This window comes from Panthera tigris, chromosome B4, assembly GCF_018350195.1.
Source record: "Panthera tigris isolate Pti1 chromosome B4, P.tigris_Pti1_mat1.1, whole genome shotgun sequence".
Taxonomy (NCBI): domain Eukaryota; kingdom Metazoa; phylum Chordata; class Mammalia; order Carnivora; family Felidae; genus Panthera; species Panthera tigris.
Genome location: NC_056666.1, coordinates 57,524,004 through 57,538,933, shown reverse-complemented (window position 1 = coordinate 57,538,933; position 14,930 = coordinate 57,524,004). Strand labels below are relative to the sequence as shown.

The window sequence follows — 14,930 nt, the reverse complement described above, 5'->3', positions numbered from 1 at the left end:
TCATTGCTTGAGATTTTCGAACTTGCTTGTAAGGAGTGGCTTTTAACATGATTCCATCTACAGATTGATTGTTTCAAGGGAGAATTATTTTACTATGTATCAATACTTTTACTGAGTATAAAGCTACTGTTTTGTGTTTCATTATTGTAGTATCTAGGTAAATGCATTATTGGTCCACTTTTTTAATGAACTAAAGTTGTCATGAAGTCACATTTTTTAAGTACAATCATTTCACCTCTAGAAATAAGTTTATAAAGCTCAACGTTTTGATATTGGTCTTGTCTCACAGGGCATGCAGAGCTAAAGGTACATCTAATTACCCTATTATCCTAAAGAGCATAAGAAGAAAAGAGTGACAGCATGGGCTATCTACTAAAATCAGACTATCAAAAGCCTGCAAGCCAGCCAGGCAGGAATGGACATGACTCAAGTGTAAATTAGGGGCAGGAAATCTCTCAGCCCCCAGTGTAATGATGCTGTCCAGCACTGTGGAGGTTTCACTTGGAACAGACATAGGTTTAGAAGCCTATTTTGTGAAGGCATAGACTTGCTTTCATATACGTCCCTGCAATGACTTGCTTTAATTTGTGGCAAAAGGTTTTCGAGTTCTCATTCCCTGCCAGAAGAATTAGGTAAGGAGGCCAATCATTCATCCTATAGATTCTCAGAATCCTGAAAGAGGTAGGATTCTTTATGTTTGGCCACTGTTTTAGGTATCCCTAGCTCTTTGGTCTCTTTGGTTCCTCATATCAGCCTGAAGACCAACATATAAACCAGTTGTGCCTTAAAATCAGTTGGTAGGCAAGAAACAAACTATCATCGGCTACTTTGTTTTTATTCAAATTCAGAATAGAAAAAGAGTCTTTGGCATAAGGGGTTGGCATACGTGGTCAGGTTATCATAGTACCATTCCTTATTTCAGTGGGATTTTCTTAATACAGTAGAATTGCTGAGTGTCTTGCTTATTGCATACATGGATATCCTCCAATTATCATGCCTGTGATATTCTTTCATAGACTGTACACATCCCAACTATGGAGAATGGTCCTAAACTTGCAAGTCGGATCTTGGAAAAATTGACTGATATTCAGGTAAGGGCTTCTTTTTTAAAAAAAGGTCATCTTATTTCAGATGATTTCAATCAGAACTAAAACCAAATCATATTTCAGTGGAGAGAAGAGAGTAAACACTGCCATTTGGGGTTAACAAATTAAATTTGTAGAATAAAGCACAAAAGAAAAATATTACCTGTGATTCCAACACTGAAATATAACCACTGTTAATTTTTGATATCTCAAAAATATTTTCTGTTAATATACTTCTTGAAGTATTTTTCTAACAAAATAGTCATATGTGATTTGTTACCTGCTTTTTTTTCATCTAGCAAATCATTTGCTTTTTCGTATCAATAAATTTCTCCATTCCATGTATAAAATTTAATTGAATTCTGTGATATTGATGTACTATAACTTTTAAAGAATCATTATTATTGAACATTTATGTTGTTGGCAGTTTTGTTTTTTTGTTTTTTTTTTTTACCTGTTACAAACAGTGCAATCTTTGATTATTTCCTTAGGATAAGTTCCTGAGATTGTAACTGTTGGGTCAAAAGCAGTGCATACCTATTTTTTTCTACTGCTAACCTTGTTCTGCCTGTTTTTTCCTGAGCAGCAGTTTACAGTGGTGTCTCATCAGACAGTTAAGCATATCTCTAGGCAGGCTTATCAAGTACCACGTAATGCCAGGTCATCAATAAAAGGACTGTTCTATAACTTGCAAACCCCTCACACGTTGTTGGACGATTTTGTTGAGCCCACATATCATCATTGCCAGTCAGTGAACGTACCCAAGGGGAGCTGAGATTCATACTGAAATGTGAAATAAAGTTTGATAGTTTGAGTGACACCAGATGGTTTAGGTCTTAAAACTATACAAAAAAAAAAAAAAAGTTGACAAAACAGCAGGCCCCTCCAGAGCAACTGAGGTCCTGGGATAGTAATAAGAATGGTATTTTTGGAAGACTTACTCAGCAACTTTTATGCAAAATTAATAACATTAAAAGGTAAGAATGATTGTGGTTTTTGAATCGATGAAATGTTGCTCTTTTCCTCTTCAGTAAAGGCTTTCTATAGAAATCCTTCAACTGGGGCCCCTGGGTGGCTCAGCCAGTTAAGGGTTTGACTCTTGATTTTGGCTCAAGTCATGATCTCATGGTTTGTGAGATTGAACCCCATATCAGGCTCTGTGCTGACAGCATGGAGCCTACTTGGGATTCTCTATTCCCCTTTCTCTGCCTCTCTCTCTCTCTCTCAGAATAAACATTTAAAAAAATTCTGCAAACTAAATAAAGGAATATCTTAATATTAGAAGACATATAATTTGTTGAGTCTTCTACTTTTATACTTGGAAACAATTAAAAGTCATTGGAAAAAATTAAATTAATAAGAATATTTGGATGTTTTGGTAATCTAAATTTTTTTACAGTTGAGTAAATCTGATGAAGGTAATAAGTTATTAGTGTTTTGCACAAATAAGAAACATAAATAGAATAAAAATATATAATTGGCCAAATTATGAAAGCCTTTATCCAAAACAGAAATTGAAAGATTTTTAAGAGGGAGGCAGTATTTGCAACAACATGGATGGAACTATAGTGTATTATGCTAAGCAAAATAAGTAGCAGAAAGACAAATGTCGTATGATATCACCCATAAGATAAAAACAGATGGGAGACAGACTATAAGAGATTCTTTTTTTTTTTTTTTAAGAATTTTAAAGTTTATTTATTTTTGACAGAGCACAAGCAGGGGAGGGGCAGAGAGAGAGGGAGACACAGAATCTGAAGCAGGCTCCAGGCTCTGAGCTGTCAGCACAGAGCCTGACGCGAGGCTCAAACCCACGAACTGTAAGATCGTGACCTGAGCCAAAGTCGGATGAGCCACTGACTGAGCCACCCAGGTGCCCCAAGATTCTTAAATACAGAGAACAAACTGAGGGTTGCTAGAGACATGTTGGATGGGGGGATGGGCTAAATGAGTGATGGGCATTAAGGAAGGCACTTGTTGGGATGAGCACTGAGTGTCATATATAAGTTATGAATCACTAAATTCTATTCCTGAAATCATTATTACACTATATGTTAACTAACTTGGATTTAAACAAAAAATAAAGAATAATAAAAAATAAATAAAACTTAAAAATTGGAAGGAAAAGGGGGGAGGTCGTGTTGCTATGGTAATAAGAAAATATCACTTTGGAACCTTTTCTTGAATACATACAGAGGGGAATCCTTCATTGTATCGGACTTAATACACAAAATGAGATTTCAGTACCTCTTGGAGATTATATGAAATAAGAAAATTACCCTTAATTTGATTTGGTTGTAAAGGATTAAAAGAAAAGAAAAAGTCAACTGTATTTGAAAGGGAAAATCAAACTGTATTAAATTTGAATTGGAAGAAAGATCTAAGTAGAGGTGTTTGATGGACATAATCATGAAGCTTTGCCTAAGGCAGGCAAAAGCAGAAATTTCCTCTCTCTTGAGATAGTGCCAAAGTATATGCATCAGAACTCTAAAAGAGAAGCCCAAAGACATATTCTGGGGGCAAAAGGACACGCCATTACAAAAGTTCTCAGAGCATTTTTACAGTAAGATTATGGATGTAAGATTAGTGAATAAGTGAATGTTTTTGATTAATTCATTCAATAGATATATGTCTTGAGCACAAACAGTGTGCAAGAGACTATTCCAGGTGCTGGTGATTTAATAGTAGTAGAAGGGATAAAAAAAATTGGAGAAGTCAAAGCTGTAGAGAAACAAAATACTCAATTTAAATGTGAGGCCACATGAATACTTTTAAGAATAAAAGATCCATATGAAGCAGAGAATGAGAAGAAACAACATTTTCCTTTTACCTGTATATATTCTCTATATAACTTAGTGCCTGTGGCTAAGAAGTAATTAATTTCTCTTTTTACCCTAGGTAGTAAAATGTAATGGTGGTAACACTGAAAATTAATGATACATTCAAAGCTTCCCTAGGAATAAGGAAACAAAAAGGGTGGAGACACAGGATACGTGAGATAATATAATGATTCTGAATTAAACCACAAACCAGAAGGACCAACTCTGCTCCAAATTGTTAAGTAACAGAGGACTATCTATTCAGAATCTAAGACCACATCCTTCTTTTTCAATTATTTTATGCCTGTGGGCATGGAACCTAAAGTTTCAAAATTATTCTCTTATAAGATAGCAAATTGGTGCTGTCACCCAAGCTACAGGTGCCTGTTTCTGTCCACGAAAAATAATTTAAGTAATTATTGAGGAAAAAGCATAGAATTGCATCATGTTTTACATTTGATCTCTTTGACATTACATGAAAAACATGGATATTTCGTAAGAAGTGCTCTGGTAAATTGAAGAGAGCAACAACAACCAATAAACCCAGAAGATTCTTGCCACTGTGACATGGGGGGTGGAAATCCTTCTTAACCACAGATGTGATTGTCATTTAACTTGTGTGTTTCTGTATATGAGTAAGAACCTCTGAGGTTAAGTATTCATTCCCCTTGGCGAATTTTCCATAAAATTCCATGGATTTTAGATTGCCCTAAAAATACCTCTTAGGAGGGGAGTGTTTCAGTCTTTTTTTTTTTTTTTCCCCTCTTTCTTTTTTCAAGTGACAAAGAAAAACACTTTTGTGTTACTTAACCAGACTTCAGCATGGAGAACATTAGCCATATTGCCTATGTTTCTTTTCTCTTGCATCGCTCTTTGTCAATCTGATTACTCACTATCGTATTCACCAATATGCCTGCTATTGGGATAATCTCTGTTCTCCAATTGACTCTGCTGTCTACTTCTTCCTGCCTTTCTGTACCTTCTACAGTTTGCCTACTTGAGAAGGTATTGGTTGTCTGTCAAGACACATCTCCTTGAGGAACTTTTAAAGTCTGTCTTGAGCAACATCCCTGTCCCCGGTACAAACACGTATTCATCCCCTCAAATATAACTTCTTCTTCCAGCTACCAAAGTACCTGGGTTCCATATCACATATGGCCTTTAAGTTGTATTCTAATTAGTCACACACTTGTCTTTGTTCTAAGGTTGTTTGAATGTAGGAATTGTTTTACTCCCTTCTTATAACCCCAGTATTCAGTTCAAGGCCTGGGCTATCATACACACTCAGTAATGTTTCTTGAATAAATGAATAAAGGAACAAATAAGTGAGTGATATACCAGACAGATACTGAAGGACAAAAACATGTTGCTCTTATATATTAACACATTCTGAGGAGAGGTGGGAGGAAGGCCTTAAATAATATCAAATGACTTTTTTAAAAAATTTTTTTAAACATTTATTTATTTTTGAGAGAGAGAGAGTGTGAGTGGGGGAGAAGCAGAGAGAGAGGGAGACATAGAATTTGAAGCAGATTCCAGGCTCTGAGCTGTCAGCACAGAGCTCTACACGGGGCTCGAACCCATGAACTGTGAGATCATGTCCTGAGCCGACTAAGCCACCCAGGCGCCCCACATATTACTTTTCGAGAAAACTTTGAGAGAACCTGATTTTAGACATTTTTAAAGTGAAATGCACATACCAAGACTGCTGTCAGAATCAAATAAAAACCTGGAATCCAGGCCTTAAATATCAGGGCAGCATGTTTGTGTAACTAACAGGGCTGCTGTTGAGGTTTTAGAAAGTGGGAAGTAGTGATTGCAAAGACCTGAGAGGTGGAAGTCCTTTTCTCTTTTTTTTTTTTAATTAATTTATTTTATTTTTTAAATTTGCATCCAAGTTATTTAGCATATAGTATAATAGTGATTTCAGGAGTAGAATCCAGTGATTCATCCCCTACATATAACATCCAGGGCTCATCCCAACAAGTGTCCTCCTTACTGCCCCTTGCCCATTTAGCCCATCCCCCCTCCCACAACCCCTCAGCAACCTTCAGTTCTCTATATTTAAGATTCTCTTATGTTTGTCCCCCTCCATATTTTTATATTATTTTTGCTTCCCTTCCCTTATATTCGTCTGTTTTGTATCTTAAATTCCACATATGACTGAAGTTGTATATTTGTCTTTCTCTAATTGCATTTAGCATAATACACTAGTTCCATCCATGTTGTTGCAGACGACAAGATTTCATTCTTTTTGATTGCTGAGTAATACTCCATTGTATCTCTCTCTCTCTCTCTCTCTCTCTCTCTCTCTCTCTCTTTCTCTCTACACACACGCACGCATACACACACCACATTTTCTTTATCCGTTCATCTGTCAATGGACATTTGGGCTCTTTCCATACTTTGGCTATTGTCAATAATGCTGCTATAAACATTGGGGTGAATGTGCCTCTTCAAAACAGCATACCTGTATCCTTTGGATAAGTACCTAGTAGTGCATTTGCTGGGTCATAAGGTAGTTGTATTTTTAATTTTTTGAGGAATCTCCATAGTGTTTTCCAGAGTGGCTGCGCCAGTTTGCATTCCCACCAACAGTGCAAAAGGATTCTTTCACTGCGTCCTCGCCAACATCTATTGTTGCCTGAGTTGTTAATGTTAGCCATTCTGACAGGTGTAAGGTGGTATCTCATTGTGGTTTTGATTCGTACTTCCCTGATGACGAGTGATGTTGAGCATTTTTTCATGGGTCTATTGGCCACCTGGATGTCCTTTTTGGAAAAGTGTCTATTGATGTCTTTTGCCTGTTTCTTCACTGGATTATTTGTTTTTTGGGTGTTGAGTTTGATAAGTTCTTTATAAGATTTCAGATACTAACCCTTTATCTAATATGTCATTTACAAGTATCTTTTCCCATTCTGTCGGTTGACTTTTAGTTTTGCTGATTGTTTCCTTCACCATGCAGAAGGTTTTTATCTTGAAGAGATTCCAATAGTTCGTTTTTGCTTTTGTTTCCCTTGCTTCTGGAGACATGTTGAATAAGAAGTTGTTGCAGCCAAGGTCAAAGAGGTGTTGTTGTTTTTTAAAATTTTTTTTTAATGTTTTATTTATTTTTGAGACAGAGACAGAGCATAAGCAGGGGAGGAGCAGAGAGAGAGGGAGACACAGAATCCGAAGCAGGCTTCAGGCTCTGAGCTGTCAGCACAGAGCCTGACACGGGGCTCGAACTCGCAAACCGCAAGATCATGACCTGAGCCGAAGTCGGACGCTTAACCGACTGAGCCACCCAAGTGCCCCAGTCAAAGAGGTTTTTGCCTGCTTTCTCCTCTAGGATTTTGATGGCTTCCTGTCTTACATTTAGGTCTTTCATCCATTTTGAGTTTATTTTTGTGTATCATGTAAGAAACTGGTCCAGGTTCATTTTTCTGCATGTTGCTGTCCAGTTTTCCCAACACAATTTGCTGGAGAGACTGTCTTTATTCCATTGGATATTCTTTCCTGCTTTGTCAAAGATTAGTTGGTCATATGTTTGTTGGTCCATTTCTGCATTCTGTATTCTGTTCCATTGATCTAAGTGTCTGTTTCTGTGCCAGTGCCATACTGTCTTCATGATTACAGCTTTGTGATACATCTTGAAGTCCAGAATTGTGATGCCTCCAGCTTTGTTTCTCATTTTTAGGATTGCTTTGGCTATTTGGGGTCTTTTCTGGTTCCATACACATTTTAGGATTGTTTCCTCTAGCTCTGTGCAGAATGCTGGTGTTATTTTGATACAGATTGCATTGAATATGTAGATTGCTTTAGATAGTATCAACATTTTAACAATATTCTTCCAATCCATGAGCATGAAATATTTTTCCATTTTTTTGTGTGTGTGTCTTCTTCAATTTCTTTTCTAAGCTTTCTATGGTTTTCAGTATATAGATTTTTCACCTCTTTGGTTAAGTTTAGAGAGGTAGGTGTCTTAAATAGTTTAGGAAAAGGAAAGCCCAGTGAGATAGGTGCAGGATCTGTATTGACTGTAGGCCACCAGATGGAATTTCTTTTAAAATTCTGTTTTCCCCACTAGTGGCTACAGTTTTGTAAGAATAAATGACCATTAGTGGTTATTGCATTTTTTTGTTTTCAGTGGAACAGCTTGATGGTTTTTAGTTACATAAGAGCCCTACTCCTTTTCCCTGCTGATGTCCCGAGTTATCCTTCTCTTTGTGTGCATACTAAGTGAACATTTCCAGATTGCCTTGATGACTCAGCCCCTTGACCAGCTTCCCAGCTGTACTTGTTCCCTAATACACACTTCTCCACGTTACAGGATTACAGAGCTTTGCCCATTGAATAGGATTTAGAACAAGAATGACAAATTGTCACCTGGTGGGCAGCACTGATTATAATTTTATTGGCATCACAGAGAATAAGTGCATGACATGTCCATTGTCCTTTTGTGTTGCTAAGAACTTTCCTGCCTAATGTAAAAGGCATTTAACAAAGGCCATGTAAAATTATTTGCCATATGTATGTTGGATGTGAAGTAATGAACTTGTCATTAGTTGTGTTTTGGTTTAGTGTTCTTCCTGGAATTCATGAAAGATGAAAATTCTGCATACCTCATTGATAATCTTCCACATGGGCTGAGTACCACCCCATGTGCTCAGTTGGATTTGCCATGTTGCTTTAACCTCATCTTCAATTCCAGTGAACAACATCAAGTCATTGTGACTTACAGCAGACCTGACAAATGCTGAAGGAGTAAGCCTACTGCTGTGGTTCTGTAATGACCCTGATAATGATAGCCTTGCCCATGCAGACATGTGTTCTTTCCCCTCCTTCTCTAGGTACCTACTCCTGAGGAAAGAATATAATTTCTCTCTCTGCTAACATCTGTCATCTCTACTCTTGAATTATTTTGCCTTGAAAAATTGAATCAAGTTATTTATCATCTAAATGGAAAGTTTGATTGCTTACTGCTTAGGTCTAGATAGTTTGAATTACCTGTATTATCACATTTCTTAGATACATCTCAGAATGCTATAATTTTTACATAAAAGCATAAATTATAGGATGAGGAGGCCAATCTTAATATATATTATGAAGGTTCTTAGAGTGATATGGCCTATGACTGTCATTGTAACCCAAATAGATTTTTGACTGTTTATAAAACTGAAACAACTAATCGAAAGCAAATTCACTTTAATTGATGAGATTCAAGATGGAATTATGGCGGTCACGAATCACAATAATGTAGATCTGCTAAAATGTCAGTATGATGACACTCACTTATTAATGGCATAAGTATCTAATGTATTAATGGGAATCCAAGTAAGAGAAACAAAACACGTATTTTGATCTTACCTTAAGTCATGTTGTACCATACATAAATCAAGCAGAATTTGGGAATTTTTATCTAGCATTTATCATGAATCAACAATTAATAGTGGGAAGCCACACTCTTGAAACAACTCTTTCTGATATAGATTCAGCAAGTCACTTATAGTCATTGGGCTTCCTTCATTCTCTTTTTTATGTAAACCAAAAGGTTGTAAGTAGACCCATTCTTGGCTCCCAATATTTTTACCGATTTGATAGATTCTGCTGCCAGAGGTCTTTAAAGCTCTTTAAGAGGAACCCAGCACATGGACAATATAACATAGGAGAAATAGCATCAGATAGAGGCAGGAGCCCTGGGCTTCAGATTAAGAGTTTTCTAGAACCTTAATGTCCTTAGATGTAAAATAAGAAGCTTGGCTTTACGAGTACATTGCTCTTCATACGTGATTTTTAAGCAGCAGAAATTTTCTACAAAGGAAATCTTTCCTAGAATCCCAACATACAAAACTGATTAAAGTGGAATTGTTCTAAAGTCCAGAGCTCCACTTATTTGACTCATCCTTGCATTTAATTAATTAATTTATTTTTTAAAGGTTTTATTTTTAAGTAATCTCTACACCCAACACGGGGCTCGAACTTATGACCCCGAGATCAAGAGTCACGTGCTCTACCGACTGAGCCGGCCAGGCTCCCCAAAGCCCCTACATTTTAGATGATCATTAAAGTTCTTTCCCATTTGGAACTGCTAATGTTTTATCTGAATTTCAACTGAAGTTATATTGGGAATGAAAAGCCGATTCATGTGAAAAGGGGACATCATCGCAGGAATTTAGGCAAGCACATGGTGGCAGACTCACTGGCATGGTGGGGGAAGGGAAGGTATGTTCCAAGTCCATCTCCACAGACACAGCTATGTGAACATGTGGAGGGAACTCCAAATGGTAGTCAAGAACATGTCATTGGTGCAAGAGAGACCTTTGGCTAGGGTCTGGGCTCGGCTCTACCCTTTACGAATTACCTGAGTAAGTTGTTTAATCTCCCTAACACAGTTTTTCTCATCCATAAAATGAGATCGATAACGGTGCCTACTCTCTGGGGTTACTGTGAGGATAAATTTTGTAGTAAGTCTGTCAAGCTCCTGGCACCATAGCATTAGCACTGTGAGAGCTCATTTGAACACAGATATGTTTGATGAATGAATGAATGAATGAATGCACGCATACATGAATGAATGAATAAAAGAACAAATTGATCAAAACTAGCTTTCTACTTTGGACATCTTGAATGTCTTTGTGTCAGTTAATTCAATTTTAAGTATTAAAATTCAGGTTTGTGAAAGCAAATTATTTGGAGATGCGAATAATCAAATTCTGATTGTGATGTAGTTCCATAACTTTTGAAGTAATAAGAAAAATTGAGATGCTAACATAACCTGAATGACTTTCATTTAGAGAACAGAGCGTTTGTCAATTTAATATTTTGTCCATGAACATAAAACCCTCTTGAGAAAGGGGGCTTTCAGGGCGGTGATTCTCAAACTTCACTCTCATTAGAATCCCCCGAAAGTGCTGGCTGAAGCATGGTTGCTGGGACCCATCCCCAGTAAAGTCTGAGGTATGGCTTGAGAATTTGCATTTCAGACATGCTGCCTGGTGATGCCGATGCTCCAGGTCTGGAGCACACACTCTGAGCATCGCTTCTTTAGAATAAAGATGATTGTAATTAAATTTAACTCAGTTACTTTATTTGGGGAGCAGAAACTAAATACAGAATGGTGATGAAAAGGCATTACTTAGAGACTTATTTCAGCTATAAATTTGAATTCAACCATAATTATAAAACTTGTGATTCTCTCCAGGTATTTGATTTATTTCTCTCTAATCCTATTTTTAACACGAATATGCTTTTACTGTTCAAAATAGGAACAGACCTTTTTGTATAACATTGGTTGTATCGCTGAACTTATTTGTAAGCGATTCTTGCACTGGTAGTGTTTACACTTAAACATGTTTTCTTGCTTTTGTTGTAGTACGGAAGAGAAGAGAGCAACTGGACAATCATAGTATCCTGAATGGAAAATACAGAATATCATCTGTGTGCTATGGAGACAAACTGTCGCAGTTGAATTACAATAGATTTCTTTGGCTACCTGTTTTTAGTTGTGCCTAATGTAGTTTGTGTTATCAGTTGTTACCAGGTGATTGTTTCCTCATGCCAGAGAAAATGAATTGCAATCATCTAGTGGTATTTTGTAAACTCAGTGTTAAAAGCTTACTTCACCTTCTCTTCGAAAGATGATAATGTAAGCCTTACGGCATAGACTTTTCCTCAATAATCTTAGTGCCTCCCTTATTAGTTTCCTCAGATACAAAAATATTTTCTTCCTTAGTGTAAGTTACGTTCTGCTCCTCAACCAAATGAGTTTCTTTGTGTTTGAAAACTGATCTGAGTAAATTTCATAGGTAATGTTTCCTGTGACATTATCTTCATCTTCAGAAAATGGTTGTGGGTTTTTTTTGTTTGTTTGTTTTCTGTTTAATAATCAAGACTGAAAAACTGGTATTTCTGCTTTCACATTTTTCTTTGCAGGCCCCTTAAATCCATCTTAAAGAGTAAATCTCCTTTCTTCCTGATGTCACAGTCTCCTCCAGGCTCTCCTTGTGCATCAGCAGGACCTGTGCACATCTCCACCATTGTCCTTTCCACATTGTATTGTGATTGGCTGTTTGTCAGCCACCAACACAAGACTGAGGCTCTTGTGCCTTTGAGATCTTTGTATCCCCCTGCCTGGCACATAATAGGTACTCATTAAATAATGAATGAATGAACATTTAGCTTCTATAGAAGTGTACCTTCTTTGTTTCTATATTATGAAACCTCTTTATTAGAATTTGTGGTTGATTCTGACATTGTGTCCATTTACCTCACGTTGTCTTTATTTTCCAGGGACTGCTAAGTCATTAGAGATACTCAGAGGCATAGTTTGTTGGAGGGATTATTTCATATTTGAAGACTGCCTTGGAATTGAAATAGCAGCTCTAGAGAGGTCATGATATCATACCAACCAAATGGAAATGACCTTTGTGAAGTGTTAAATACATATATGTTACATGTTAAATACAAAATAAAGAATCATATTTAGCTTTTGGTAGAAATCAAAGGGGTATACTTTGATATACCTCATTTCTGTTGAATGGGGCTGGGAGGATCACATGGTTAGAGTACAGGAGAGCGATTCTAGATGATCTTTTCCTCATTTAGGAGCTGTGAGTTAAAATTGAATCCTGGTTTATAATTTAGGGGAAAGTCAGTCAAACCTTGCTAGAAAACGTTTACCCTTGGAAGGTCAACTCTCAGACATATTTTGGTTTCCCTCAGTTCTAGTAACTTTCATCTTGCTGATCATATTTCATTCTCTTTTCAGAACAAGGGGAAAAAAGACCTTCTAAAAGTTTGATGTGTTAGAAAAATTTCCTTAAGGCATTTAGCAGCACATAGCAAATGGGGCTTTGATTCTTTTCCAAGACTTTTGGCCATAGGGTTCTTTTAGATAGGAATGGTAAAATGAAAATTAGGGAAGTATATAAGATGAAAAGGAATAGTAAAAATATCTTTTAGGGGGCTTTTAATTGGTGATCTGAAGTCTTGGAAGTCTGTTCTTTTCAGGCCTCAGGTGCTTTAACTGTCCTCTGCACACTTCACCAAGTAGTGTTCTAAGGGTATGCATTTACCTTGGCTAAATCCTGTGACCTTCTTTTTAAAGCAGTAGTCTAGAAAAGACTTGCAGGTAATTCTAACCTGTCAAGTAGCACTTAATAACTAGACCTACGTTTCTATGAGAAGTGGAAGTCATTTGTTTGCCATAAATATATTTCACACTTTGCATCTCTAAATTTAGTATGGCAACACATGTCCGTTATAAAAGTTAGAGAACAACATGTCTTGACATTATGTCTCTATGATTTCTTTCATCAAACCTTAAGAGCATTTTAAGCCCTTTCTACCAGATGGAGTGAAAACTAAGGATATATATTTTAAAAAACTGGAGGTCTCCTAAAACTGAGAGAGCGCAATCTGCCATTTTCTTAAGTAATAAGACAGAAAATTGACCTTGACACTAACTTGTTAAATAGATTTAAAAGGAACATCTGCACATCTTTTTTCCTTGTGCACTATTTGTTTAATTGCAGTGGATTAATACAGCAAGAGTGACACATTATAACTAGGCAATTATCCATTCTTCAAGACTTAGTTATCCTAACACTAATTGATCATTTATGGTGTAAGATAGTCTAGCATTAGGAACATGTGAGGCTAATCTGCTCAAAAAGATCAACAAATTAATATTGTTGCTGATATTTGCATAATTGGCTGCAATTATTTAATGTTTAATTGGGTTGATCAAATGAGATTCAACAATTCACATGTGCATGAATATAAACAGAACTGGTGGCACTTAGAATGATAATGATTAACTTATTTTTCATGTTCTCTTCCTCCCACTTTTTTCATGTTTTACATTTCAGACCAAGTTTGTCAGCTTTTTCCTAAACACACTGGTAGAAACCGGGATTTTTTTAATTATTTTTTTAATGTTTATTTATTTTTGAGACAGCATGAGCAGGGGAGGGGCAGAGAGAGATAGAGACAGAATCTGAAGCAGGCTCCAGGCCTGAGCCGATGCCCAACTGACTGAGCCACCCAGGTGCCCCGGTAGAAACCGGAGTTTTAAAATGAAGTGTTCAGATATAAACAAAACTTGGGCATTTCCTAAAGATATTTGCTATTAGAATTTTTTTTATTGTTACAGTCATTTATTAAGGATTCAAATCATGGATACCCCAAAAGAAGCATCAACTGCAGGGGTGTGTACCATGCTCTGAAGGACCTGCAGCTGGCAGAAGTGAAATTAATAATACCTGTTTTAACCTTTGCTTTCAAAAGTGCAAAGGAAAAGTAAAAGGGAAAGAAATAAGCGAATGAGAAAACTTGTTAGGAATCATGTTTTTTTTTTTCCCTCCCTGGTAAACACCCTCTATTCTTTTCTCAAAATGTTGCCATAAGGTAAAGGAAAAAAAAAAAGATGACAGACGATAGCAGCAGGAAAGTACAGTGAACACCACTTACATGCCGTGCAGCGTCAGCACTCCTGAAGTTTGGGGAAGCCTACGTGAGATGCCCTAGGATCAGGTTTATTGCTCGATGTTATTGTACCTAAACGAGTGGTCTTGCTTCCTTCAAATCGGCACTCTTGAACACTTGAGGCAATTAATGAGTATGTTTTGGTCAAAAGAATTATAGGAGCCTCTTATTAAAGCAGTAGATTCAACTCCACGTTAGGGGGTTTTTGCTATAAAATCAGCTTCCAGAATAAGCTTATTTATTCTCCCTATTCCCACACAGTGCTCAGTTACTGTATTCTTTTTCCTTAAAAAGTTCCTTTTTAAGAGCATACATTGAGTTTACCATTACGATTGGGGAAAATGTATTTTAGGCAGAAAATAACAATACTTGTTCACTTGTTTATATTTTCTAAAATATTTAGGGCAATCAATATTCGTCAGATGGACTAAAGCAAAGGGCTTAGCGGTCAGAGAAACATTGTAAGGCTCACTTATTTTATATTCAGATGCTAAATGTGATCAAAGAATTCTTCCTTGTAATGTGGATTTCTTATGTGTATATTCAGAAACTTAAGTTA

General features: G+C 36.7%; 1 protein-coding gene across 3 annotated transcripts in view; it reads left to right on the top strand.

Moving 5' to 3' along the window:
• BCAT1 (branched chain amino acid transaminase 1) overlaps window positions 1-13,856 on the top strand; it is a 102,478-nt gene extending 88,622 nt beyond the window's left edge. For all 3 annotated transcript variants that reach the window (XM_015534620.2, XM_007075612.3, XM_007075613.3), the window contains 2 exons: window positions 1,017-1,091; window positions 11,259-13,856. In XM_015534620.2, the coding sequence (XP_015390106.2) occupies window positions 1,017-1,091; window positions 11,259-11,300 (117 nt within the window). In that variant the 3' untranslated portion in view covers window positions 11,301-13,856. The remainder of the gene's footprint in view (window positions 1-1,016; window positions 1,092-11,258) is intronic.
• The last annotated feature ends 1,074 nt before the right edge of the window (window positions 13,857-14,930 follow it).